Raw genomic sequence first — 24400 nt, 5'->3', positions numbered from 1 at the left:
CTTGGATTGAATATCAAGAGAGAGGACACACAACACATAATATGCATTAGTAATCATTATTTATTTGATCTATTTATTTTATTTCTTATTCAAATTTGTATTAATTTATTTTGATGTTTATGTATATACTTGATTCCCACTACCTTGCTGCTATAACAACTAAATTTCCCTGCCGGGATTAATACAAGTTTATCTTATCTTATCTTATTATCATAGTGTCTAATGGAGTCTAAATTGAAAATGGAACCTTTTTTCAAATTCCCAATCTAACTGTACAGTCTTTGTTTTTTTGTGTGTATGTTTACTCTGGTATATCGCATGTAATCCAGCAGTGCTCCAAGAAATCAAATCACTATTCATCTGAACAAGCTACATAATCTACTACATTTAATTGACATCTTAAATTACAGTCAACAGTTTGCACTGCTATCAGCCCATGGAGCTCTGGCTGGATAAACCAGCTCTCAACTAGACCCTGGTCCACGGGTGACATCACATCCAGTCAGCCCTCTTTTGTTGCTATTTGGGCCCAAAAACGTCAAATTAATTCAAGTTTAAATATAGCCTCAGTTGTGCCGTCAGGCCATTCTAGTCCTGCGCCGGGATTTATTGTCCGTTTGAGTTTGGTTGCTAGGGGCAGCGGGCCGGAGATGTGCCGCCTCGCAGACGGTTAGCCACACATGGCTGCCGCTGCTGTGCAGCGCCCCACAGGAGAGGCGGGCTCAGAACCAAGGGCCAAAAGCGGTGCCGCCATTTTAACGACCAACACCAACACCCAGCTCCCACGGCCCTTTAGTTCTGGAGATGGCTTAGTGGGCACAACATAAAAGACCTGTGGATTGGTGAAGTTACAGTACTGTATTTAGATTTGGAATGAGTGTGTGTGTATGTGTGTGTGTGTATTGGAGTATGTGTTTGTGTGTGTCTATGCATGTATGTGAAAGGGTGGAATGCACAAACTTTGTTTCTGTAGGCACTTAAGTTGATGAGGAACAATCTGTCTTTCTCATCTAATGTCTCTTGTTAAATGCTCTAGCTGTCATAAGAGCAGGCTGAGGGTATTCCGGAATACCATCAAGACCTTTTTGGACACAACGGAAGTAACCGTGGCAACTGCATGTCCAGTTTCTCTCTTTTTTTTCCCCCCTTGAGGGGACATCTGTTTGTCTTAAGACAAGAAAGGCCCAAAATGGACAAACAAGAATAGGTCACTTGGGCAAACAATAGGTAGGGCTTACGTCACACTGACGTAATACACACACACACACACAAACATACACGCACACACACACTGGGAGGAGATGAGGAGTCGCTCTTTAAGTTCAGACCCTGGTGTGTCCTAATCTCAGTGCACGAGGAGCTCTCAGGCGGAGCAGGAGTCAGGGAGATAACTAGGAAGGAGCCTCAGACAACGCTGTATCTCGCTACAGCTGACACACAGGTGAACTTAGATCTAAACAAACACACGGCTGGATTACATAAACCCAAACTTTGCTCCACAAAGTATTTACGGAATTAAACCAAAACAACAAACTAAAAAAAGCTTAACCTACAATGGAAGTGGTCTTGACCAGGCTGAGAGATTTCTCCTGCAAGGAAGCCACCTTTGACACCTGCAAGTCTGCGGCAGCCCTACCTCACCGGGACGTGGAAAGCAGAGGGTGTTTGGCCGGAGAGGAGCCCAGAGGGGACAGCCCCCCACGGGAGTCACACACCCACCGGCTGGACATCGAGACTGCCCTGGCCTGGTTGAGGAAGGAGCTGGTAAGACCACACAGCAGCTATCTGCTACTTCTTTACCTGGGGTTTTAGAATTGCTGTGGCCCCATGATGAGGAAACTCCTCAACAAAATAGTGTTCATAATAGTACAATATTTACAATATACTATTGCTTCCAGATTTAGGCTTTTTACCTGTACAATCATTTATTGTCTGGTAATTGAATGATAACAGTGTTTGATAAATACCCAATCAAATGTCCTGTACTCATATGTCCGGTACAGTGAATCCACATAGTATTTCATATTAATATGATATATAATATTAATGGTAGTAGGCTACAAAGGCATTTTCCTTGAAATTCCTCCAGGGAATTTTCTCCATTGCTCTCCGAGGATGAAGCCTTTGTATTGTCCAGCGGGACAAAGGTCAGGCCAACTCACACAACAACATTCATCAGGTTGAGGTGCTCAGCTCTTATCTGCTTCAGCTACAGGGAGATACAATGAAGCTTGTAAGGATACACAGAAAGGGTTAATCATCCAGAGGCCCACTCGTCTATGATCAATATGTCACTTGTTATCTTCCTTTTCCTCTGTTTTGCAAATTAGTTGACATGTTCAACAAGATTTGTTCCATTTTCATGTTGACAAAAGACCACCGGATGCACATAAAGGCCAAGTAAAATAAGTGTGTGTGTATGTGTTGGTGGTGTCAGACAGACAGAGACAATGAATGACAGTTGTTGTCAGACTAATAAAGTTTTTGTCTGTGACTGCCGTCTGTCTCCAAGTTTCCGGAGTTGATAAAAAAGCCTATTGTGGCAGTAATTCACTGGATGCTCAGAACTGTTGGCCAGTAATAGTTTTCCTGCTTGAGTATTAAGGGCTATGAGAACTTAACCTTTTTATTTCACGGTGAGTAGTTTTACACTTCTGAAAGAATGCAGTTAAATCATTTATGTTCGAAGGGCATCAAGTGTTAAAACCCCATTAGTCTGAGATTAGCCTCGTCTTGCCTTCTTTTGAACTTTCCTCTTCACAATTTATCATTTTTTTTATCCTGTCAAGGTCTGGTGAAATTATATCTCAGTACCCCCACATTAATATTTTAATGGACCACCGTTATGCGATTATAAGATTTATGTTCTTAACTGCATTAAAAAAAAAAAAAACTTCTTGAAACAGCAAAAGTCGCCTGAAACATACATAATTTCAGCAACATCCACTAATGGGTTTTCCCCCTTCTCAGAGCTCCTCTTGTCTTTTCCTCTGGTGATGAATGCACTGCGGCTATCCTCTATGATTCTGTCCAAGCAGAAGTGCTACCAATTACAGCCATATGGCATCTGGTCAAGTCTTAAGTCTTGGCTTCAAGAGATTTGTCTGAAAGGGAAAGCACTCCAGAGGTCCAGAGTGATGAAAGCACTTGTTTGGCATGTCTTTAAACAAGTTTTGCGTGAGTTTGAGTTTGCTTCACACGGACACACACATTCTTGTTTCTCCGACTTTCTCCTTCTGTTTGAAACACCACACAAACACACACACAGTTATTTTAATCTCTGAAACCCTAAAGCAAGTTTGTTCTTTTTTGTGTGCTGTCCATATCCTACATCCAAGACTCCCAGACGTGTGAGACAGGGTAATTAACTGAGGCACAGATTCAAGTCTACCTCTGTCGTTTTTTCGCTCTGACATTCCCAAGACTGAGACTAACTCAGTTTACCAAATTCACTCTTATTCAGGATATTATATTCTCACAATAGAGGTAATTAGACTGCCTCAGCCACCATAAAGAAGGAAGAATGCAAGGACAAAAAACATTTGCATCTGAAAGAGGTATTGTCAGCCTTGAAAATGGTCTTAAAACTTTTCTAGCCCCAGTAAAAAGGACATGAACTTTGTAAACGGACTAATACCTTTTGTTTCTCTTTCGGGTTTTTCTTTGCAAGCCCTGTCTGTCTCATTGCAGGCTTGATTTAGAGTTGCCTCTTTGTGTAGTGTTTACGCATTCATTATATCCATGACTGAGGCCGTGTTTTTTTAATCTTTTTTCATCACCACGCTGGTTGTGTCTGTACCCACAGATTGAGATGCGGTCGCAGGATCAGGTGCTTATCCGGCAGCTGATGGACCTCCATGAAGGGATCCAGGAGCTAAAGCTGGAGTACGCTGAGGCCGAGCTGGAGCTCGAGGAGGAGGAGGAGGAGGAGGAGGAGGAGGAGAGTGAGGAGGATGAAGAGGCCTGCTGGGATTCGGGCAGCGATGCCGCGGGCGGCAGCAGCGTGCTATCAGGTTCTGGAGAGATCGATTGCTACCTTCCCTCTACCTCCTACCTGTACCCTCACCACCTGCCCTGCTCACTGTACTCCATGTTGGGCTTCCAACCCAAACGTCAACTCAGCAGACGCAGTTCTCTGCCCTGAGTGTCTCGCCACACCAGATGTGTTCATCTTTACAGTCACTCCACTCCACTTTAAGTGATATTTTTCTACATTAGAGGTGTATATTAACTGGATAGCAAAAAGTACATATTTCTTTGATAGCTACCCATGAAGATTATGTTATAGTTAACAGATAACTTATTTTGGACAGTTTACCATATATGGCTATGGATGACCTAATTTAAGTCACATTCCTGTGGAGAGAATGTCCGTTATTTTCATCTTCCTCATCCTCAGTAGGAACAATGCCACTGTTAAGAGGCAGCTCATGTATAATCTGTGATATGATGGAATGTTTTTTTTGTCCTAATGACAAAAGGCAGCAGAAATCTGCCTGATGCCTTTCTGTGACTGTGAACGTGTACAGTTTGCATGTATTGTACTAGGAGAGCGCTTGCATTGTTGTGTAATCCCACACATAGTTTGTGTAATCCCATACATAGTTTGTGTAATCCCACACATAGTTGTGTAAATCACACACAGTTAAATGCATATTGTTTTGGATGTTTGTAAATAAGGCAACCTCAGTTAGTAGGCCAGAGAAATTATACATTCATTTAATATACATGCTTTTGTAATGATTACATAACTCATTCATGGTGTGACAACAACAAGGTCTTTCACATTTCAGTGCTGCCTTGTGTAACAAACATGGCAAGTCAATACATTAAAAAGTTACATTCCTCGCAATGACCCCCCCAAATGATGCAATGAAGTGTGGTGTGTGTGTGTGTGTGTGTGTGTGTGTGTGTGTGTGTGTGTGTGTGTGTGTGTGTGTGTGTGTGTGTGTGTGTGTGTGTGTAGACGGGGGGGTTGACATTTTAATTGCATCATGCTTTGTGTTCTGTGACAAAACAGTGCATTGTTTGAGTGGCCCGAGACTGAATCCTAACAGCCTTACAGTGAAAAGCCTCTGGATGTTAAATTGACAGTAATTGTGGAGGTCATACAGATTTCCTCGTCGGGCCAGTATCATGTTCCCCTGCACTGCAGAGATGGAACACACAGACTAACAGAAAGGGGCGATTACACAGGCAACGGCCTCAAACAATAAAACCATGTCATATCTGTTTTCACTGAAAGGCTGCTCTCCCCTGCGACATGGACATTGTGTGGTGTCCGCAAAGAGTTAATCCATTACGTCGGATGACAACCTGCTCTCAGCTACGGTGGGAAATTGTTTCACAGGACAGGTGGACAATGTGTTCACTGCCACTTATTTGTCATTTGTCATTTGTGTCGTAATATAAACTCTCTAAAACTCATCTTTCGTCCATTTTGGTCTTACTTTATTCATAACAGAATTTTCACATGCTTATTTGGAATTTGCATTGCTAGATGCAGGTGCCTAATGTGTCCATTTACATTTAGTCATTTACATTTAGTCATTTAGCAGACGCTTTTATCCAAAGCGAAGTACAAAGGAGAGAATGACCTGACTCCATGAGAGTGTCCAGACTGAATGGTTTTCCGCATCTCTGTCCACTCTTCACTACTTACTCCATCGGGCGGGCAAACATATGAAAGGATCACGGGCACGTTCATAATACGGTTCCATAACCGTGCGCCCTCTGAGGCATGTTGGCGCTCTGACGCAAGCATTCTTCCAATTCATTCGGGCACTGCCAAAAGGGCACTCTGCGGTCAGTGCTGCCAACGTCTTTTGCTCTCTCTCTCTCTCTCTCTCTCTCTCTCTCTCTCTCTCTCTCAGACACACACAGACACATCTGTTTCTCTTCATCCATTGCCTTCACCAAATCTTCAGCGTCCTTCTCCGAGCCCTCCCCTCTGTTTCTCAGTAAGGGAGTGTCCTGGTTGGGTGAGTGTGTCAGTGGTTCTGTCCACCCTCTGGGTCTGGTGCAAAGGAGCCGCTCTCCCTCCTCAGCCTCTGGATCTCGCTGTTGAGCCCCAGCAGGGTTTGGGCCAGCTGCCGGTCCTGGGAGCGCATCTCCTGCTAAATGCCAGGAGACAGGAGCACAAATCAGGACTTCACGCCTAACCAGCCCCAAGCTCGCCTAACCAGCTCCACCCCCGAAAACAGCCAGTCGGGCTTCCAATACAAGCCCATTTTACCTTTATCAAAAGATAAATTCATGGCATGAACATTTTAATTAGGAAGATTACATAGCAAAAATATGTATTAAGTTAAAAAAAAAAAAAGTATGGAAAGTAGCATAAATAAAACCATTCCAGAATTTTTGTTTTGGTGATATTTTTTGGATGTACAAAAGGTTCAATGTCTCTCACATGTTGCACACAGGAAAACATTATTAAACACGTACAGAATCATGGTCTATTTTTTGGTGTAATAATACCTTACTCACCAGCTCAGATCGTATCCAAGTTATGGCTCCATCTATTTTTGCTCTTCGGAGTTCTTCATTGGCTTGTAAATTCCTCCCGATGCAGGTGGGAGAGGCACCTGAGCAGTCCGGGACATTCCGTGTCTCTCCCGTCACCCTAAAGGCGTGTAAGAGTTTGTTTTTGATGTTCTCCAAAACCATGGTGGACAGTGTGTCCTCACACTGCGTCTCGGGATTCATCCTGAAAGGCTGTCTCCTCACCAGTGACAGCTGCGTGTGTCACTTGGTCAAAATTAATATGTATATCGCTGTGTGCATGTGTGTGTTTTCTCTTCGTTTTTGGTTCCAGCAAACTTGTCCTGTCAGTGCTCCTGTCAGTTCTTCGTCGTATTAAAAACTCTCAAGTTTTCTTTCTTCTCTTCTTTTATTCCACCTCGCACCTCTTGTCAACTCGCCGTGGCACCTCTCTCTTTCTGTCTCTATCCCTCTTTCAGCCTGTCCCTGCTTGCTGAAGTTTCTGAGCACTTCTTTAGCTTGTTCTCTCATCGCCCTCCCTGCCAACACTGGGACCAACGTGTTTTGTCACTGTTACTATGGAGAGCCAACCCCCCCTTCCCTCCTTCTTGTAACCCCAATAAGAATGGAGGGAGATTGTGGACAAAGACCATTGTTGCCTTCATAAAGAACTGAAAAGATTCTCCCCCTCCAATGCTCTGTTCCTCTCGCTCCCCTCTTTTCCCTTAAACCTCTCATTCATTCTGTCCTATACAATGTGCTCCCATGCATCTCTCCCTGTGAGAAATGGGCAGCGATTGAGCATTCATTTACATACGTTGCTGACATACAGTCAGCATGTGGTGGATGAGGAATATTTAGGTGACCTTTAAAACTGTAGTGGGAAGCTCACTGGTGTCTGCCCATCAGTTACGCCGGCACAGTGGAGGAAAAAGAGCATGTCCCTGGGGGTTCCTGAAGTTGGAAAAGTGCAAGGCAATCAAAACAATGCTTTTGTCTGTAAAAGTCAGCCTGGTTTCTGCAGAAGTGTGGCAAGTTGCCTGCGATGCCATGGCTATCTTTTATAGACAGTAAGTCTTAGACGCTTTAGGCAGTGTAATTAATTCAACAGATTGTAACTTTACAGAGGTCTTTTATAGAAAAGAAAACTATAAAGGACTTTAAGATTTAAAGGTGTAATAATACTTTGAGACAGATTTCCCCCCCCCTACAAATACAATGTTTCGGGCCTTATAATCATGATGTCGCTCTAAAGGCATGATGTATTTGTCTAAGCCCTCTAAATTGTCAAAAAATTATTGTTGGGGCAGCGAAACATCTGGCATGCTGCGGAGCAAGAAACTGTGAGTAGCTCCCAGCATGCCTTGCGAGAGAGAGACTGATAGTTCCATTAATTTGTAAATGCTCTGTTCTGGAATAATACAGCTCATGTCTCCCTTCTGTGTATGATGTTACAGTGTGTGAATGTTATCATTTCGTTTGTGTGTTATGCTGTTTAATGCCGGTGTTGGTCTTTTGTGCTAGTTTAATGTTACCTGTCCACCGTCAAAGTCTTTGTCACTGCGAAGTATGCCCTACTTTCCCTTTTTCCCTCATTGTGTATGCTTTCCTGCCTGTAACTTCAAAATGGAAGACCAAATTGAAAGCGATGCTTTGACGCTTCGTCACTTGAGAAGCACCCAGTTCAACATGCATAGAAGACAAAGGAACAAGTTGTCATTATGCCATTATTGTACGTCTAGATGGATTTCAAAACATTTTCATAAACACAACAACAAAAAACTCTGTGACTGCAAAACAAAAACAAAATGACTGCATCTTTAAGACAACACGTCAGTGTATGGCATGTGTTTCGTACATTTCTAATGCCTCTATACAACTACTACAACATTTTATACTACTATAACTTCTACTACTACTACTACTACCATTACTAAACTATATGCAATAACTTCACTCACACACACACAAAAACACATCTTATACAGAGTTCTACCTTCCAGAGTTTGTATCTATATCCTCTGCAAAACAACAACCTAAAGCATGAAAAGGTCATGCTACAAAGGAAAGCGCTCACAATTTATGACAAGTGCGAGTGTCTGAAATGTCGCTGCACTTAAGTGTTGGTCACTGAAGCATATAAAGAACTTGCGAGACTGAACTGAAAGGTCAGGGGAACAGGACTAATCATGTCACCGCAGACAGAGCCTGTAAATTCAATTGGTGATATTCTTGGTAAAGACTGAATTTGCTTGGTTTTATGGTGTGTTTTGGCTCTGCCTGTTGCTTGAAGTCAGCCCTTGCCATTTTTTTTTGTCAAGGTGGTACAACCACACCACAAGCAGTCCCTTGGAATCTGCTTTGTCATCGTCAGCAGATAATGTCCCTGTGTCTAAGGAGAGGGAGGAAGGGACAAAGCCTCATGCAGACCTCATCTATAGTGCTGGGACAATATCAGTCCTCTATGTCTTGCCAAATACAGTTCCGCTTTTATTCTGCACTTGCTGTCTTTTGTGTTACAGAACTGTGCACTCTTTTACATGTCTTCTCACGTAGTCAAGAACAATACACCTTCTAGAATCTGGTGTTTTATATGTATTAGAGATAGTGGTTGGTGAATTGTTGAGGAAAAAACATCCAAAAAAATCCAAAATAACTTTGAGCACTACTTGTTTTACTGTAACAACATCTGCATTTCTGCTTAAATAAACATTTTATTGTTTTCGTTTTACTTTTTAACGGTAAAGGGGGGGGAAAGTAACAGTAAAAGTACTAATCCAGTCAAAACAAAGATGCACTGAAAGAATGGTGCAAGACGTGATGGTTTAGCCTCCATCTGATGATCTTCCACATGATCGGATGATGGCATCACATGGTGTGCCACCCCTGGACTAACACAATGTGAGGGGAAGGGCACCAAACAAAGACTTTTTTTTCTCTCAGGGAAAGGGAATTGTTTATGGAGTAGTTTGCTGTATTTTATATAGGTTTATATACAGCAGCCATTTTGCATCTGGATATGGTCTAAGAATTAAGCCTGTAATTAATAGCTCCCCTCATACATAGCTACACGACCTGAGTAAATTCATTCAAGAAGAAAAAAGTTAATAGAGCAGCCTATAACCAAGCAACCTAGATAATCTTAAAGACATCACGCCACAGATCAAATACAGCTCAACGATCGGCCAGGTGGAAACATGAGGCTAGCGTATACAAAAATCTATAACTCACAGTTTAACAACCGTATCGACTACATTTGCAACTTTGTTACAATTCCAAAGGACGTGTTGCTTGGCTACAGCATTTTGTCCGGTCCCAGATGTGTGTTGTCACTGCCACTTAGCGGTAGGACGAGAGGCTGAAAATGAATGAGCCCAAAATGTCTGTAAGCCTTGCCCACCCAGGGGAATCATCTGCCCATCATCTAGAAAAAAAATCGTTACCGATATGTTTTAGCATTCATAGTTTTCTGTAATTTTGTCATTGGTCAGCGAAAAATGCATTGCTTTCCTATTGGCCATTTTGAAGGTGTGGGGTACTGAGTCAGTGCTCCTCCTTTAAATCATCGCTAAACTAAAATCCTTCTCTGGCCAAACCACAACAACACATCTTCACATGCGGTGCAGACATGGGCAAGTGAACTGCAAAACCTGTTTGTAATATGTTGTCCTGAGTAATCTAGTTAAAACTGTTAATACGTCTTGTGTTTGTACAAGCTGCGTGCTTCATTGAAGTTACTAGCTCACTCTGTGGCCGTTGGTTTAGTAATGTGCCAGCTCTGGGCTAGCTATAGATGACTTGTTGCTTGTCACTGGAGTTGGCTTGTTAAAATCATTTTATAGACGGCAAACACGATTCGTTTTATTTAGCTAGCTAGGTAAATCTTCCAGCATGGATAGGTGGCTCAAAAATAGGCACCCTCTCAACCCAGTGCATGCTGCCTCCACTGTCGAGCCCAGCATATATAGCCTACCACCACCGAGCAAAGCGTAACGTAGTCATCCCAAACGCCAAGCTTTTGTGCATATTGTAACGTGCCGGCATAGTCGCCCCATAATGCCGTTAGGCGGGCGCACACTGTTGTACTGTATGTGTTATACCCTATGTGATGCACTAGCGCATGTTCCCTAACGATGGCCCTTATGGTTCTAAGTACCTGTTGTTGTTATGTGTTGGGACAGAGGTTGTGCAGGTGTGTGACTGTAGCACAGTCTGATCGTGGTTACTTGCACCAGGGCATAAAGCCCGTGCCATTTTGTCAGTGTGTTGTGTTTAGTGTTTAATAAATAAGCCATAACAAAGATTCCACGTTTCCGTGATTTGTTACAATATCATGCGATGCATTTACTTCCATCATCTTAGAGCTAAACGCAGCATTCAGCAAGAGGCTGAGTCCGCGATTCTAATCATAGTTATACATTCCTTTACACACATAAACAAACAAATTATAAAATAAAATAAAAACATGTAAAATACAAAAAAAAAAAAAAAAAACTTATACCTATATTAAATATTGGGTCTAGACATCGTTCTATCCTTGGGAGAACTATCCTAGTTCATCATATAAATGTTCATCATACAGCAGAGGTGTAAAAAGTACTGAAATGTTGTACTCAAGTAAAAGTACAATTACTTTGATGAAATTGTACTTAAGTACAAGTAAAATTACCCACTTAAAAATCTACTCAAGTAAAAGTAAAAAGTAGTTCATTTAAAATGTACTTTAAGTAAAAGTTACTTAGTTACTTTCAACAACTTGATCGGGGCTGCTCCTATATAGTGCAAAAAAGGACAAGGGGTCATAAATCCAATACAAAAACTAGTTATTTTTAATTAAAGGAAATCTTTAGAAATATAAGTGCAATGACATTAAACATGTCAAACATTAAACATGTCAACACAACATTTAAGAACTTTTGGGACGACATGTCAAGACATGAACCACATGACAGCTGAAATGCCGCTGCCCCACTGTATATTTAAACTTTGGTTACTTTACTTGTGTCCACCTTTAGAGCATTAGTCTACAAACTTCTTGTTGAGTTTGAGCAGCAGCTGATTTTCAAGGTGAGTAGAGTTCATCCGGGCTCGCTTTGCAGTGAACAGCAATCCAGCACAGCTGAAGAGTCACTCGCAGGCGGCCGTGGCAGGTAGGCCAGTATTGAGTTTCGGGGACAGTTTTTTGATATTCTGAAAGGAGTTCAGCAGATCCATATTGTCTGAGACACAGGCTAGATACCCTTCTAACTTCCCTTCACCTTCTGGACTTCATTGAGGAAAATAAATCATCTTCATCTGATGAATGTGGTCTAACTTGCTTCAGCCTCTACCATCCGGTCAAGGTGTTGTCTGACATAGACTAGACCTGTAGAATGACAAACAACATTTCTGACAATTAAGTATTGCGCTGCCATCAAGAGTGCATCATAACACAGAAATAGCTATAAATAGCTACTTGAGATGACAGACCTACAGTATACAGAATGATAACATTATTTTCTATTTCTACATGTGTCACAATTCATAATCCTGAATTCTTGCTAACCAAGACCCCTGAGCATGAACATGAAAGACGTGCACGTTGCAAAGCCACCACTTATTGTTATCAATATCTGACTAAACATCGTGATAAATTCAAGATAACGACATACACATCGACATTGACCAACTGTCTGACAACGATGGTGTGCGCATTCACCTCGTTCCTGTTTCAGGGCATAGGAGGCAGCCAAATGATTAGCCTAATATCAGTTTATGTGGTGTATTTCATTGCTGATGACCGATCTGCAGTTTTTAACACAATATGACAGACTGAACATAATAATGCTATGACCTGAAACGAATTGAAGACAGGAATGGAATTATTATTAGTCTATTGGATGACGGCTGTTAACAGAAGGATGGACACAAGGGGTGTACACGAGTGTATAGCTAGCCTAGCTAGCTAGCTAGTTGACGTTAGCATACTCAGGGCGGTTGCAAGTGCTAGCCAAAATGAGGCTACTAGTGCCATGACACGCATATTTTGCTTATTGTAGCAAAGCTAACTAAACAACAAGAACGATGTCTGAACTACTAATGGAAAGGGACAAATACTGTACTCACCAACACATGCTTGCGCAGATTTGAAGATTCATTTTTATAAGCAGAAAGTTCTGTCTGGCGGGGCAAGCACAGCTTACACAGCATTATATAGCTGTCGCCTCTTTTAGGTTGGAAGGCAAACTGCTTGCTGAGATGTGGACACAGGGTTTCTTCATCTTCTTTAATTTTAACACGCGGAAAGTTCGGTGTTTCAGCTTGTTGCTCCTCCGCACTATCATCTTCCTCCATCTGGTGACTCGGCACCGGTGGCTTGCATCGACTCTATCATCCTCTCTCTGCAGCATGCACCACTGGTGAGAATTGTCGTGCGCGATTCCCGCTTTTTGGTTTCCTTTCTTGAACTATGTTTTTTTTTTACTCAGTAACGGATGTAATTTTCAATGTAGCGAAGTACAATACTTCAGTCAAAATCTACTTAAGTAAAAGTAAAATTACCGATTTCAAAAACTACTTAAAAATTACAAAGTACACAAAAAAACTACTCAATTACAGTAACGTGAGTAAATGTAATTCGTTACTTTACACCTCTGTCATACAGGCACTGCTGCCTGACCCATAGCCTACTCCTATTCCATTGTAGCATACAGGAGGTCCAAATCAAATTTTGCGCTCAAGTTTTCTTCTCTAGTTTATCATGCAAATGCTCATCATGAAATTTTAATTTAGCAGATTTTTTTTCACGGGGTAATGCTGCCCAAAAGATGCCCCTTCCTCACTCTTAATATTGAACCACCAAATGCTCTTATATTTACACAAGTGTACACTCAATAATGATTCTGCTCTCAGAATAGTCACTAACTCTAACCAAACGTTTGATCTGTTAGCGTAGATTATGCCATACAATAGCCAACTGTTATTATATTCTCGTTATGCACATGGCATGTATCTGCCACGCCTCCTTGACCATAAACATCCTGTAGATTCAAACCCCCTTTTCGGCGGGCGTAAAGAGAGAAAGCGGACGGCGCCATTTTGTTTGTTTTAGTGAATCAGTGGGAGGAGGGGTGGTGGAAAACCACGTTAAGGCCGCCTGGAAGGGTAAAGCCGGTGACATTTGCTATTTGATGCAATAAAAAGTATCAATGTCATTGCATGCATGGTTGCTATGTTTTCATTTTGTCATGCAGATATTACGTTTATTTTACAAGCGAACTAGTTAGCCAGCATGGCTTGCTATACACTTGGAAGTGACAGGCCGAACGCTGACGCTGCTTTTTGAGCTATGTATCTGGCTAGTAAACAGTGTTGTCTTTAATGATGCATTTGCACCATATTCCCCGTATGTCCGGAGTTGATAACCTTACTGCTGCTTATGTGAATTGTCCTGCATGGTTGCTTCATGAATACAACCTCGCGACATTACTGTCCACTGTCAAACGCAGCCGGGAGTTTATTTGCTGTCAGATTCTGTAGCATATCACCTGTCAGTCGCCTTGATGGTATGACAGAAATGTATTACGGAATCCACGTTCTCCAACAGATATTCTGCGGGCATGACGTTACCTAACGCATCTATCGTTAAAATATAATATTAGCAAAAATCAGTGCTTGCAATCAATTAAGATATTGATCTTTAGCTTGTGTCCCCCAATACGCAACATCAGATGTCGTCGTCACAGCCCACCTTTTGTCACAGTAACACACTTTTTCCTGAAATAACACATTTTAATCATCTTCTTCTAGGCTATAGTATCATCACAGCACCCATGGTATAATTAGTTACATTTTGCATTAAACTACTGTAGGGTGAAAGCTGACATCACAAAATGTAACAGTATAGTCACATAGAAAATAGATGTTATCCTTAAGGATTTAAAGGATGGACAGTTGCTGTTGCAGTTACAGTTACTGCCTGTTCACATCTGAACTAATGTCACTGCACTGCGAGTTGCGCACAGTGATTGGTCATTGTGTTAAGCTGCCATTTCCACTCCTCAGGTTTGGTGTGCCCCACCCCTACCCCCGGGTTTGAGGTGCTAGGACAATGTTCTACGCCCACTTTGTGCTCAGCAAGCGAGGGCCGCTTGCCAAAATTTGGCTGGCGGCCCACTGGGATAAAAAGCTGACCAAGGCCCATGTGTTTGAATGCAACCTGGAGAGCAGTGTAGAGAGCATCATTTCTCCCAAGGTGAGTGCCTCAGAGAATGCATGTCAGATAACGCTCATGACAACATGTACTTTTGACGTTAGATATCAAGCATGCTCTAAAGCATCCAGAGCATTCTTTACTCTCAAAATTAGTTTTAGAGTTCCAAGTATCATATGATCGCCGTTGTCCTTGGCATCAATATATAACTTTTGGGAGAATTATTCGAGATTCGACAATCACCACAAATGTCTGCCAAATACAAACTACAAAATATGTCTGTGAGTTGGACTGTGTCATACCCAATCAGATACTAGTCTATCATGACAGGCCAATAACAAGCACAACTGGGGCATTCCTGACGACTATCATAACAGTGAAATGTATTTCCTAACTACTTCAGTTATAAAGATGTTACCAAATGACGTATTTCATTTGTAGATGAAGATGGCTTTACGGACATCTGGTCACTTACTCCTGGGTGTAGTGAGGATCTACCACAGAAAGGCCAAGTATCTTCTGGCAGATTGTAATGAGGCTTTCATCAAGATCAAGATGGCGTTTCGGCCAGGTATGTGAACCGTTTGATTCATTGTATATGGATACAAAAAGCCTAAGAAAGCCACAGGGTTTCCCCCCCCCCAGTTTTAGTTGTGTCATGATTATGACATGAATGAGAAAACTGAGTAACTTCTTAACAATAACTTTAATAATGTTCTAGTTCTATGTTCTGTGCTGATACCAAGTAGTTCAAGGGGATCTGTGACTGGTGTTTTCAAGGTGTGGTGGACTTACCAGAGGAGAACCGTGAAGCTGCTTACAATGCCATCACCTTACCAGAGGAGTTCCATGACTTTGACCAGCCGCTGCCAGACCTGGAGTGAGTGTAGTTTTCCTCAGTTTTCCTCTTAGCCTTAACCTCGCTGGTCAAGGTGTTGGATATTATGTAGTCTGAAGTATTCATGATGAATTGATTTCATACTGCAGTGACATAGACGTGGCCAAACAGTTCAGCCTGAATCAGAGTCGCGTGGAAGAGATCACCATGAGAGAGGAGGTCGGCAACCTCAACCTACTGCAGGAGAATGACTTTGGTATGTGGCACATTTCTCTGAAAGCAGTCACAAAGTGAAACCCACAGTTCCCTCTCATTAGCACAAGTCTGTGCTCCATATTATTGAAAGGTAAAAGGTAAAGGAGAAGGCCAGGTATTTAGCAGACGCTTTTATCCAAAGCGACGTACAGTAGACTTGCAGCGATCGGGAATCGAACCCGGTCAACCACTTGCAAAGGCTAACCACTGCACCACCACACCAGTTAACTGACATTTATGTCAATTTATTGACTACCAACGCTTTTTGCTTCAACTCCATCACTAACCCCCTGATACAGTAAGGGTCTAAGTCATGCTGGTTTCCTGGTTAAATTATGTTAAAAGCAACCCTTTTCTTTTACTCGTCCAGCTGACTTTGGGATGGATGACCGTGAAATGATGAGAGAAGCGAGCGCCTTTGAAGATGACATCATCCACGGAGCGTCAGTCTCCAACCTGCTCCTGGAGCCGGAGTCAAGTGGTGGGCAGATAACTGACAAGTCCAACGACCTGGAGTTCGATCAGTACAAGGATGACTTCGGTGACAATCCCATGGAGAGCACTGAAGGAGGCATGCTGGGTAAATAAAAAGATCTTTTTTTAGTTTGTGTATGTTTATATTCATGGTGAAATAATTTCTGCAGTTTCTTACAAGACAGACAAGAACAATAACATAATAACAAGAAACTGATGAGTGTGTGTGTTTATTAGCATATCTAGAATTCACTTTCAGATAAACAAAAGAAGAAGTTCTCGGTGAGGGACATCCTGTTCCCAAGTCAAGCCTGTCAACTGGGCTGTTGCATATATAACTAGAAAGTAATGTGTGCAGACATTGTTATAGACATGCCTGAATTATTGATGAAAGAATAATAGCTAGATGAAACGAATTAATGAAATGTAATGAAGAGGCGAAACCTCTTTTCCAGTCGACAAGCTCCTGAGCAACGAGGATGGTGGTGGCATCTTCGACGACCCTCCAGCGATCGCAGAGAGTGTGATGATGCCAGCAGGAGAGCCCGGTGGGGACGATGAGGACGACTATGACAACCTGTCGGGTAAGAGGATTAGCCTTGATGATGTATCTCGGATAGTAAAATGAACCCACAGATAATACAGTTATAAGTAGAAATATAAGTAGAAATATAAGTATTCAGGAGTATACGCAAAAGAAAGTACATATGTGGCTAGAGAGGGCTGAGATGGAAGAGAATCACTAGAAATGTATAGATAGTAATTCAACTTCTAAAAGGTAATAATTAGATGTTGTATGTAGAGTTTCAGATGTGGTATCTCTCTCAAACTGTAAATATGGAAATCGCTATGTAATGACATGTTCTTGGATTGCAAATGGCTGTGATCTCTGAAATTCTGAATTCTGCAGCTGGAGGCCCAGATAGCCCCGACTCTGGCCCTGTGGGGCAGCTGCCCACCATGACTGACCAGACAGAGCAGACCACGCTGGTGCACAACGAGGAGGAGGCCTTCGCCCTGGAGCCCATCGACATCACAGGTCGGCATGCAGGAACGGAGCTCTTCTCTTTCTCAGCATTCCCAAAAACATCTTCACAGTACTGGAAAGCACTTGAATCTGAGAAACACAAATTGTTAGTCAATCAGCGAAGGCAGTGAAGTTCAGTTGGAAAGGGCTAGACTTTTCTTAAAGCGCATTAAACCTGTGTTTGGGTTAATCTAGTGGTATTTTAACTGATATTTTGCTAGTTGTGTGATCGTCTGCCTCTAGACTTCTCTCTTCTCCAGTTTGTCTGCTTGCCCCTTCAAGCTACCATTAGCCCAGTCTTTTATCCTCACATGTATGTACCAAGAGGCCTCAACTAGTGTTGGGGGAGTTGAATGCTCTGTTAACAAAAAAGAGTTAAGAGAAGAAAGCTTGGTGTGCTTGAAAATGCAAGTCCCAGTATTTGATATTCTTAAAAAGGAGGAAATGCTTTTCCTAAGTCTGACTTTCCATAAAATGTCTGCTTCTTCACAGTGAAGGAGACCAAGGCCAAGCGTAAGAGGAAGCTGATCGTTGACAGCGTAAAAGAGTTGGACAGCAAGACCATCCGCGCCCAACTCAGCGACTATTCTGACATCGTCACCACGCTGGACCTGGCACCCCCTACCAAGAAGCTGATGAATTGGAAGGAGACCGGTGGCGTGGAGAAGCTCTTCTCTCTCCCTGCTCAGCCTCTGTGGAACGGCAGACTCCTCAAGGTCGGGAGACGTCGCTCTCTGCTGTGACGACCTAGCTCATATGTTATGCAAGGTTATCAAACATACTTATTTGTGCAACATTAGACTAGCATGTAGTGTACTGACTTACATGTGTGTGTGTGTGTGTGTGTGTGTGTGTGTGTGTGTGTGTGTGTGTGTGTGCAGATGTTTACACGCTGCCTCACCCCATTGATGCCAGATGAGCTGAGGAAGAGGAGGAAAGGTGGCGAGGCCGACAGCCTGGATGAGTTCCTCAAGAACCTGGAGAACCCGGAGGTTCCCAGAGAAGAGGCCATGGGCCAGCAGAGGGACATCATCGGTAAGTGTCTGGTTTATCAGTCCTCCTGTGCTTACATTGGTAAGTGTCTGGTTTATCAGTCCTCCTGTGCTTACATTGGTAAGTGTCTGGTTTATCAGTCCTCCTGTGCTCACATCCACAATTACTTTGCCTATTTGACTGTGTGGTTGTGTGTGTGTATTAGTATTAGTATCAGTATTAGCCCAGGTTTTTTTTTTAAGTGTAAGTGAGCATGGGCACAAACATGCGTAGAAATCTGTGTGCATCAACTGTTTCAGATGACACTTGCATATCAAATAAATATACAGTAAAATAATGTAACATACAGTGTTCCTTGCATATAAACAGTTGTAACATTGTGCATTGACAGGTCATAGTGGTGTTGTAAAAGCTGATAACTCTATGGGCAGAATAGATTATTCCATGTGGATTCACCCGGAGCCCAGAGAGATTTAACATTTCTGCCTCACTTGTCATTAATATTGTAAAGGTTCTGATAAATTAATTGATTTAAATCATCCCTGAATTCACCAGCAGGCCTACTCACCAATACATTATATTAAGTATTAGTAAAGCATCTATTAAGTATGAACCTTCACATACCCAGACCAGACCATCCTGGAGGAGCCTAGTGTCCTGCAGACATCGGCCATGGAGGGCAGCAGAACCGCCCTGGATGAGTCCCTGATGCCCCCTCCATCCTCACATCGGGGCCAGAAGCGCAAGGCCCAGGAGGTCCAGGACAATATGTCTGTAAGTTCAACTGTGATACAGCACAGCACTTAATGCTGTACGTGAGGACTTGGGAGCATATGTATTTGCCATTTGTTGCTAAGGTGAAACATTTCAGGTTTTTGGGCGGGGTTCTTCCTGTTTTCATGTTTACCTTACCCCATGTTGTTCTGTATTGTAGTGAGGTAAAAAGCTGAATGTTTAAGTTTTGTTTCTCTCACTATGTGAGCAGATCATTGATGACGACCGGGCCTCCATCTTGTCCACGCGGACTCAGGTCCAGCCAGTGGAGATTGCCCCAGAGGAGACAGTCAGCCTCAGTCAGCTCATCCCAGAGCTGGACCTGCTAGGTGAGAAGACCAAGGACAAGAAGGATGGTGATGAAGAGGAAGAGGTAAGGCACCATGTTGTATGATACAGTGGCAGTTGCCAGTGTTTGTAAAGTATAGATTCTCAATTTTCATGGTGTTACTTTGACACCTTAATATCAATGGTGCACAGGCAAACACAAATTATTATTATTATACCTCACTCTTAACTTTGTTTTTCTGTTTTCCTCAGGAGGAGGAAGGTCAGGGTGGAGACCAGGATCAAGAGGAGAGGAGGTGGAACAAGAGAACACAGCAGATGTTGCATGGCCTTCAGGTATTGTGCCGGGATTTTGCTTTAATCTAGCTATCTACAGCAATTGAGCTCCTTGTACATGTTGCTCCTCACATGCAAATCAGTACAGGATAAAACCAAACAGTATGTACCCCTTTCTCTTGTCCGTTCAGAGGGTGTTGGCCAAAACAGGAGCCGAGTCCATCAGCTTGCTGGAGCTTTGCAGGAGCAACAACAAGAAGCAGGCGGCAGCCAAGTTCTACAGCTTCCTGGTGCTGAAGAAACAGCAGGCCGTGGAGCTCTCCCAGGCCGAGCCGTACAGCGACATCATCGCCACACCTGGCCCGCGATTCCACATCGTTTAGATGTCTGGACCCTAGAAGCCCATCACACCCCCGTTTTCCTCCGCCACGCTTTGATCACCTCTACCGTGAACTGTTACTGTTCAGTTACTGTTCAGGATTAAAAAAAAAATCTGTTTGTATATGAAGTGCCCATGTTGTCCATGTGCTTTGTTTTTAAAGCATGGAGTTGTGAACTCTTATGTTTTTGGTCTTAATGCTGGATTGGGATTTTTTTATCATGAAACAATGTTTAAAAAAGGCTTTTACTCCACTGGTGTCTACGACAAGCATGCAGTATAAGCCCCAGGTTTTTTTTAACTGATGTTTAAAAAAAGGTTAGGTTTTTTTTTTTTTCGCTCTCACCAGCATTTGTTGTACAGACTGACTTATGGCTCAAATTCCACAGGAATTGCATACCGTAAAATCAGCATTGGCAAAATGCTTTAGATTGTGTTTGACAGTATAGAGGTTTGCTCAGCCTTGAACTTTTCAAGTCTTTTAAAAACCATTGATTGTTGAACATCAAATCTTTTCATGTTGCATGCGACAAGACAAAAGGTATTGTTTTTCATAAAAATTGATACCGTACCTTAATAGTGTTACATGGACAGTTGTGAGTCACTAATTGTATTGATTTTATATAACGGTGCACAATGTAGTTGTGTCTAAACAAAAATGCCTCCAGTGTTACAATAATGTAATAAGACTGGCATGACAATGTTAATGATCATCAATACCCCTTTGCATTCTATTATTGGTTTATTGTTTACATTGTACTAAATGTACAGGGCAGCTCAAACATAATAGCCTACATAAAGTGCATGGGAACACGAATATTTGTTGCCTTTATAGTGTTCTTGTACAGTTGCATTGCTACTGAAGCCCCTGCATATTGCACCTTTAACCTAATGCACTAGTAGCACATTCAGTGGTGCATGTCACACTGCAAAATGTATGTAGCATTCAGAGTTTGTGTTTGGAACACACATTCTTGTTTAGAGATGTAGGGACATAAAGAATTATATTGGTATATTGTTAAGGCCGGCAAAGCACAACTACAGATCTACAAATCAGTCATTTAAGGGTATTAATTGGACTGACTTTGTTTTCCACCCAGTTTCATATAACCTGAGGGCATTTCTGTTCAGCGGATAGATCTTCTCCCCAGTCAGCACATATTTAGTATTGTTCATTCATGGTGCTATTTGGTTCTTCTCTTCTGGTTTAGTCTCAGCAGCAGTAATCTTTACACATTGTGACTAACAATGTCATGTGTATTTTTATTTGATGTGCCTGTCATTGTTAATGTATAAAACAACCTGAATATGTCATTAGAGATACCTTTGCTAGTATAAGCTAATTGTTACAGCTAATTGTTACAATTGTTACTGTTTTGGTATTATGCCTGTAGTCTGAAATCCAAGCAACTGTGTTATGTATGTTTATTTTTAATAAAATGCTTAAAGCAAGTGATTTTAATGGTGATGGTCAATTTCCAGTTACTTCATAGAGAGGAAAAATACATGTAATTGAGTAGATAGCCCATACACTTTAATGTACTGATCTGGTAACCGAAATGTTTATACATTTTCACACAATATACCCATGTGCTGTTTCAGTATTGTTCTGCTCAAATGCATATAGCTCTCCTTTTGTGTGGCATTTGTATAAAAAAAAAAAATCACGTCCAAGGTCCACAAATTTTAGTCCATATCCTGAAACTAGACAGGGTTTGGGTTGGCTGTGACCGTCTTCCCTCCTGCTCCTCCTTCTCCGGCAGGCTTTCGTTTCCGGGGTCTACTTTTCTTCTTTTTCTCACCATCAGTGCTTGCGGTGGACTGTGTGGACCCTTTCTTTTTCTTCTTCATGCAGCTCAGAGGATTGGGGTTACCCGACTTGCGTTTGCGATGGCGTCTGACACCTTCCTGTGGCCCGACACCTTGCTCATCCTTCAGCTTACTGATGCTCTGCTGCTGAGACGGAGTCACCATTTCCCCAGCAAGGACTGCTTCGACACGTTTAAGCGAACATTCAGAGGGCTTGTCCAGCACCATGGTGTTCTGTATGATGTATATAACCGGCACACCCGGTATTTCCTTAAGGCCTTTTGTCAGTGCATTATCCTATAGCAGAAAGTGAGACCAGAGTCAGAAACAAAGCCGGTACAAAGAAAACAAATACACAAAAGTGACCCAACTAAGTGTCACTGAAAGGACAAGGGTCCTTCACTAGCATGGGTGAAAATGCTGCGTTAACTTCAATGTAATGGGTACCTGTGTGGCAATGAAGTAGTGATGTGGGTTTGTGCCATCCAACATGGACAAGAGACACTCCGACGCTGAAACTGGTTCATCGAAATGTCGGCATCTCCGTACCTGGAATCGCTGTAAAATGAGTTTTGCGCCATACACGTCTTTCCCCAGGGTTTCAACTTCTTTCATAGCACAACTGAAAGGGAAGCGCAAAGACATAAACAAAGTTAATGACACAAATGTTCGGTATCTAGCTGAACCGGCTTAGCATTAACATTAGATGGCAATTTACCTGGTGGTACAGAGTGCGACTTCTCCCATGAGATACTTCGGAAATTGCTCTTTGATCTGAATTTTTCCGATGAGCGCAGCTTGACAGAAAGTCCCGTCAATTAATATTTGAAAAGGCTCCCGAAAACTGAAGTTATATTTGTAGAAACTTAAAGTTTTCTTGGCTTGTTTTTGACGTTTGATCTTCATGCTGCTGTTCTACGGTTTTTCCTAAATAAAAAGCTTTACACGTATAATGTACACAAGAGTGAAAATGAAGCAACTTGTGTAATATGATGAATTTTGCGTATCCGACTCTGCGACAAATTAAAACATTTACAAATTATTTAACAACAAGTCTGCAGCTAAGAAACATGCCACAGCTCCAAACCACGCTGGTTCCGCCGAGTTACCTTGAACTATGCTCGGAGGGGAAACAACATAATATTTGTGTCTACCCCGGTCAAAATCTAAACTATGACATTAAGCGTTTGAGTTGTGATACAGTGAGTACGTGCTTGAGTTATAATATAACTGTATAACACTGTAAATTAAAATGTGTTCCAAATAATGTTTGTGCGGAACCTCTCTTAAAGCCCACGTTATCCGTACTACAATATCGGTTGTACCGTGACCGGAAGCAGTTTAAGCACACACTTGCTTGGAGCAAAGATTTTGCTGTCTATGCTCTGGACTGTTATCAGTTGTCAAGAAAGCGCTTACGTTGCAAGCTCAGAAAGCCAGGAGCACACATGAAATAAACGTTCAATGTAGAATATCAAAAAATTTGGAAATGTGTCTAAAAGAATCAGGAGGAGTTGGGGATCACGACACACTGTCCGAAATGTATGTACCTAACCTCAAAGGGACAAGCGGTTATAATATTTGTTGAAATCTTGAGGTATTCTTCTAGACGTGAACGGAGCAGTTCGCCCCATATTGGAGCGGTGAAGACTGGCCTGTAAACAAACGCAAGGTGGAGCTGCGTTTTTTCTGTATAGAAAGCACTATAGCGTTTACATTTCTCAACCAATTTCACTGAGTTTCAAGTTTATGTCTTGCTCCGCCTTTGTAAAATCTTTGCTTGCAGGTTTGTGAAAACTGAATGCATCGGCACCACACCCCCACCTTTAGGCGAAAAGTGAGTACAGCCAGTATTACAGACCACATAAGAAATACATTGTTAAACTATTGTTCCAGTCCATTTTCATTTATTTTATTAATGGTTACCAAAACCGTGAGCATGGTCTCTTCTAGACCCTACTAAACCCAAACTATAATGTCAACCCCTACAAGAACCTCTGCAGTGGAAAAACAGTCCCCAAATGCTAGTGCTGGTAACTGAGATGCTAATGTTTAATTGGGCTTAAAGGGAACCAAACATCAATATTGTTTTTGCAACCTATTTATAGGAACACATTTCATATTAATCACAATTATTTATTTCCAAAACACTCAAGAAATTTCAGGCATAAGATTAAAATCTAGGCCTAAATATTGTATTTGAAAAAGTTAAAGCAGCAGTATGTGTAGGTGTATTGATCTAAAAGTAGTGCACTAACTACCTGAAAGGCCTGCAGAAACCTGACAAACACCACCAACAGCCCAGTTGGCACTGATAACAAATGGCTGACATGCTAAGTGGTGTCGTTGGCCACAGCAATTCTGGCAATGTTGTGCTGTAAAAGCTGTTCTTACATTTTTGCTGGGTGTTCCAGCCCAGAACACAGAATTAGCCAACGTAGTGCATATCCTGGATGGAACAACACATGTGTTTATCTCCAGATGGAGCAGTCTCAGACCACCATCATATTTAGTTTAACTTTGCGTGGATATTAAGAAAATAACATAAAATGATAGCCGTTCCTGGAATTTCTAATGAATATCCTTGTCATAGTCTATTTAAGTAGAAGGCTCTCA

General features: G+C 42.1%; 3 protein-coding genes across 4 annotated transcripts; 1 reads left to right on the top strand and 2 right to left on the bottom strand.

The window, feature by feature from the left end:
- Positions 1 to 4951: 4951 nt before the first annotated feature.
- On the bottom strand, positions 4952 to 7304 carry si:ch211-153f2.3. Of its 2 annotated transcripts, none has more exons than XM_042710696.1 (2): positions 6487 to 7304; positions 4952 to 6116 (listed from the first exon to the last, which is right to left on the bottom strand). In XM_042710696.1, the coding sequence occupies exons 1-2, from the start codon at positions 6703 to 6705 to the stop codon at positions 5991 to 5993; spliced, it is 345 nt and encodes a 114-aa protein (XP_042566630.1). In that variant the 5' UTR covers positions 6706 to 7304; the 3' UTR covers positions 4952 to 5990. The 2 variants fall into 2 exon arrangements, with proteins under 2 accessions (XP_042566630.1, XP_042566631.1); XM_042710697.1 differs by having other exon boundaries at positions 4952 to 6113.
- A 5817-nt stretch (positions 7305 to 13121) lies between these two features.
- rad21b (RAD21 cohesin complex component b) lies at positions 13122 to 21189 on the top strand. The gene is made up of 14 exons (XM_031586268.2): positions 13122 to 13623; positions 14524 to 14713; positions 15113 to 15242; positions 15452 to 15551; positions 15659 to 15765; positions 16135 to 16344; positions 16694 to 16822; positions 17149 to 17277; positions 17758 to 17981; positions 18147 to 18300; positions 18887 to 19032; positions 19244 to 19405; positions 19573 to 19656; positions 19788 to 21189. The coding sequence occupies exons 2-14, from the start codon at positions 14570 to 14572 to the stop codon at positions 19977 to 19979; spliced, it is 1911 nt and encodes a 636-aa protein (XP_031442128.1). The 5' UTR covers positions 13122 to 13623; positions 14524 to 14569; the 3' UTR covers positions 19980 to 21189.
- Positions 21190 to 21383: 194 nt separating this feature from the next.
- Positions 21384 to 22913, bottom strand: utp23 (UTP23 small subunit processome component). The gene is made up of 3 exons (XM_012832880.3): positions 22503 to 22913; positions 22232 to 22406; positions 21384 to 22081 (listed from the first exon to the last, which is right to left on the bottom strand). The coding sequence occupies exons 1-3, from the start codon at positions 22688 to 22690 to the stop codon at positions 21680 to 21682; spliced, it is 765 nt and encodes a 254-aa protein (XP_012688334.1). The 5' UTR covers positions 22691 to 22913; the 3' UTR covers positions 21384 to 21679.
- Between the last annotated feature and the right edge of the window lie 1487 nt (positions 22914 to 24400).

The sequence above is a fragment of the Clupea harengus genome, chromosome 19 (genome assembly GCF_900700415.2).
Source record: "Clupea harengus chromosome 19, Ch_v2.0.2, whole genome shotgun sequence".
Lineage (NCBI taxonomy): Eukaryota > Metazoa > Chordata > Actinopteri > Clupeiformes > Clupeidae > Clupea > Clupea harengus.
The sequence above is the reverse complement of the archived record's forward strand: the minus strand, read 5'-3'. Positions and strand labels throughout refer to the sequence as shown.

Coding starts and splice junctions, on each gene's coding strand:
- utp23 (XM_012832880.3), bottom strand. CDS start 22,690: ATGAAGATCAAACGTCAAAAACAAGCCAAGAAAACTTTAAGTTTCTAC. Junction 22,407..22,502: donor GTCGCACTCTGTACCACCAG/GTAAATTGCCAT, acceptor CTTCCCTTTCAG/TTGTGCTATGAAAGAAGTTG. Junction 22,082..22,231: donor ACTACTTCATTGCCACACAG/GTACCCATTACA, acceptor TTTCTGCTATAG/GATAATGCACTGACAAAAGG.
- si:ch211-153f2.3 (XM_042710696.1), bottom strand. CDS start 6,705: ATGAATCCCGAGACGCAGTGTGAGGACACACTGTCCACCATGGTTTTG. Junction 6,117..6,486: donor CTTGGATACGATCTGAGCTG/GTGAGTAAGGTA, acceptor CCTGGCATTTAG/CAGGAGATGCGCTCCCAGGA.
- rad21b (XM_031586268.2), top strand. CDS start 14,570: ATGTTCTACGCCCACTTTGTGCTCAGCAAGCGAGGGCCGCTTGCCAAA. Junction 15,552..15,658: donor CAGCCGCTGCCAGACCTGGA/GTGAGTGTAGTT, acceptor TTCATACTGCAG/TGACATAGACGTGGCCAAAC. Junction 18,301..18,886: donor CCAGCAGAGGGACATCATCG/GTAAGTGTCTGG, acceptor TCACATACCCAG/ACCAGACCATCCTGGAGGAG.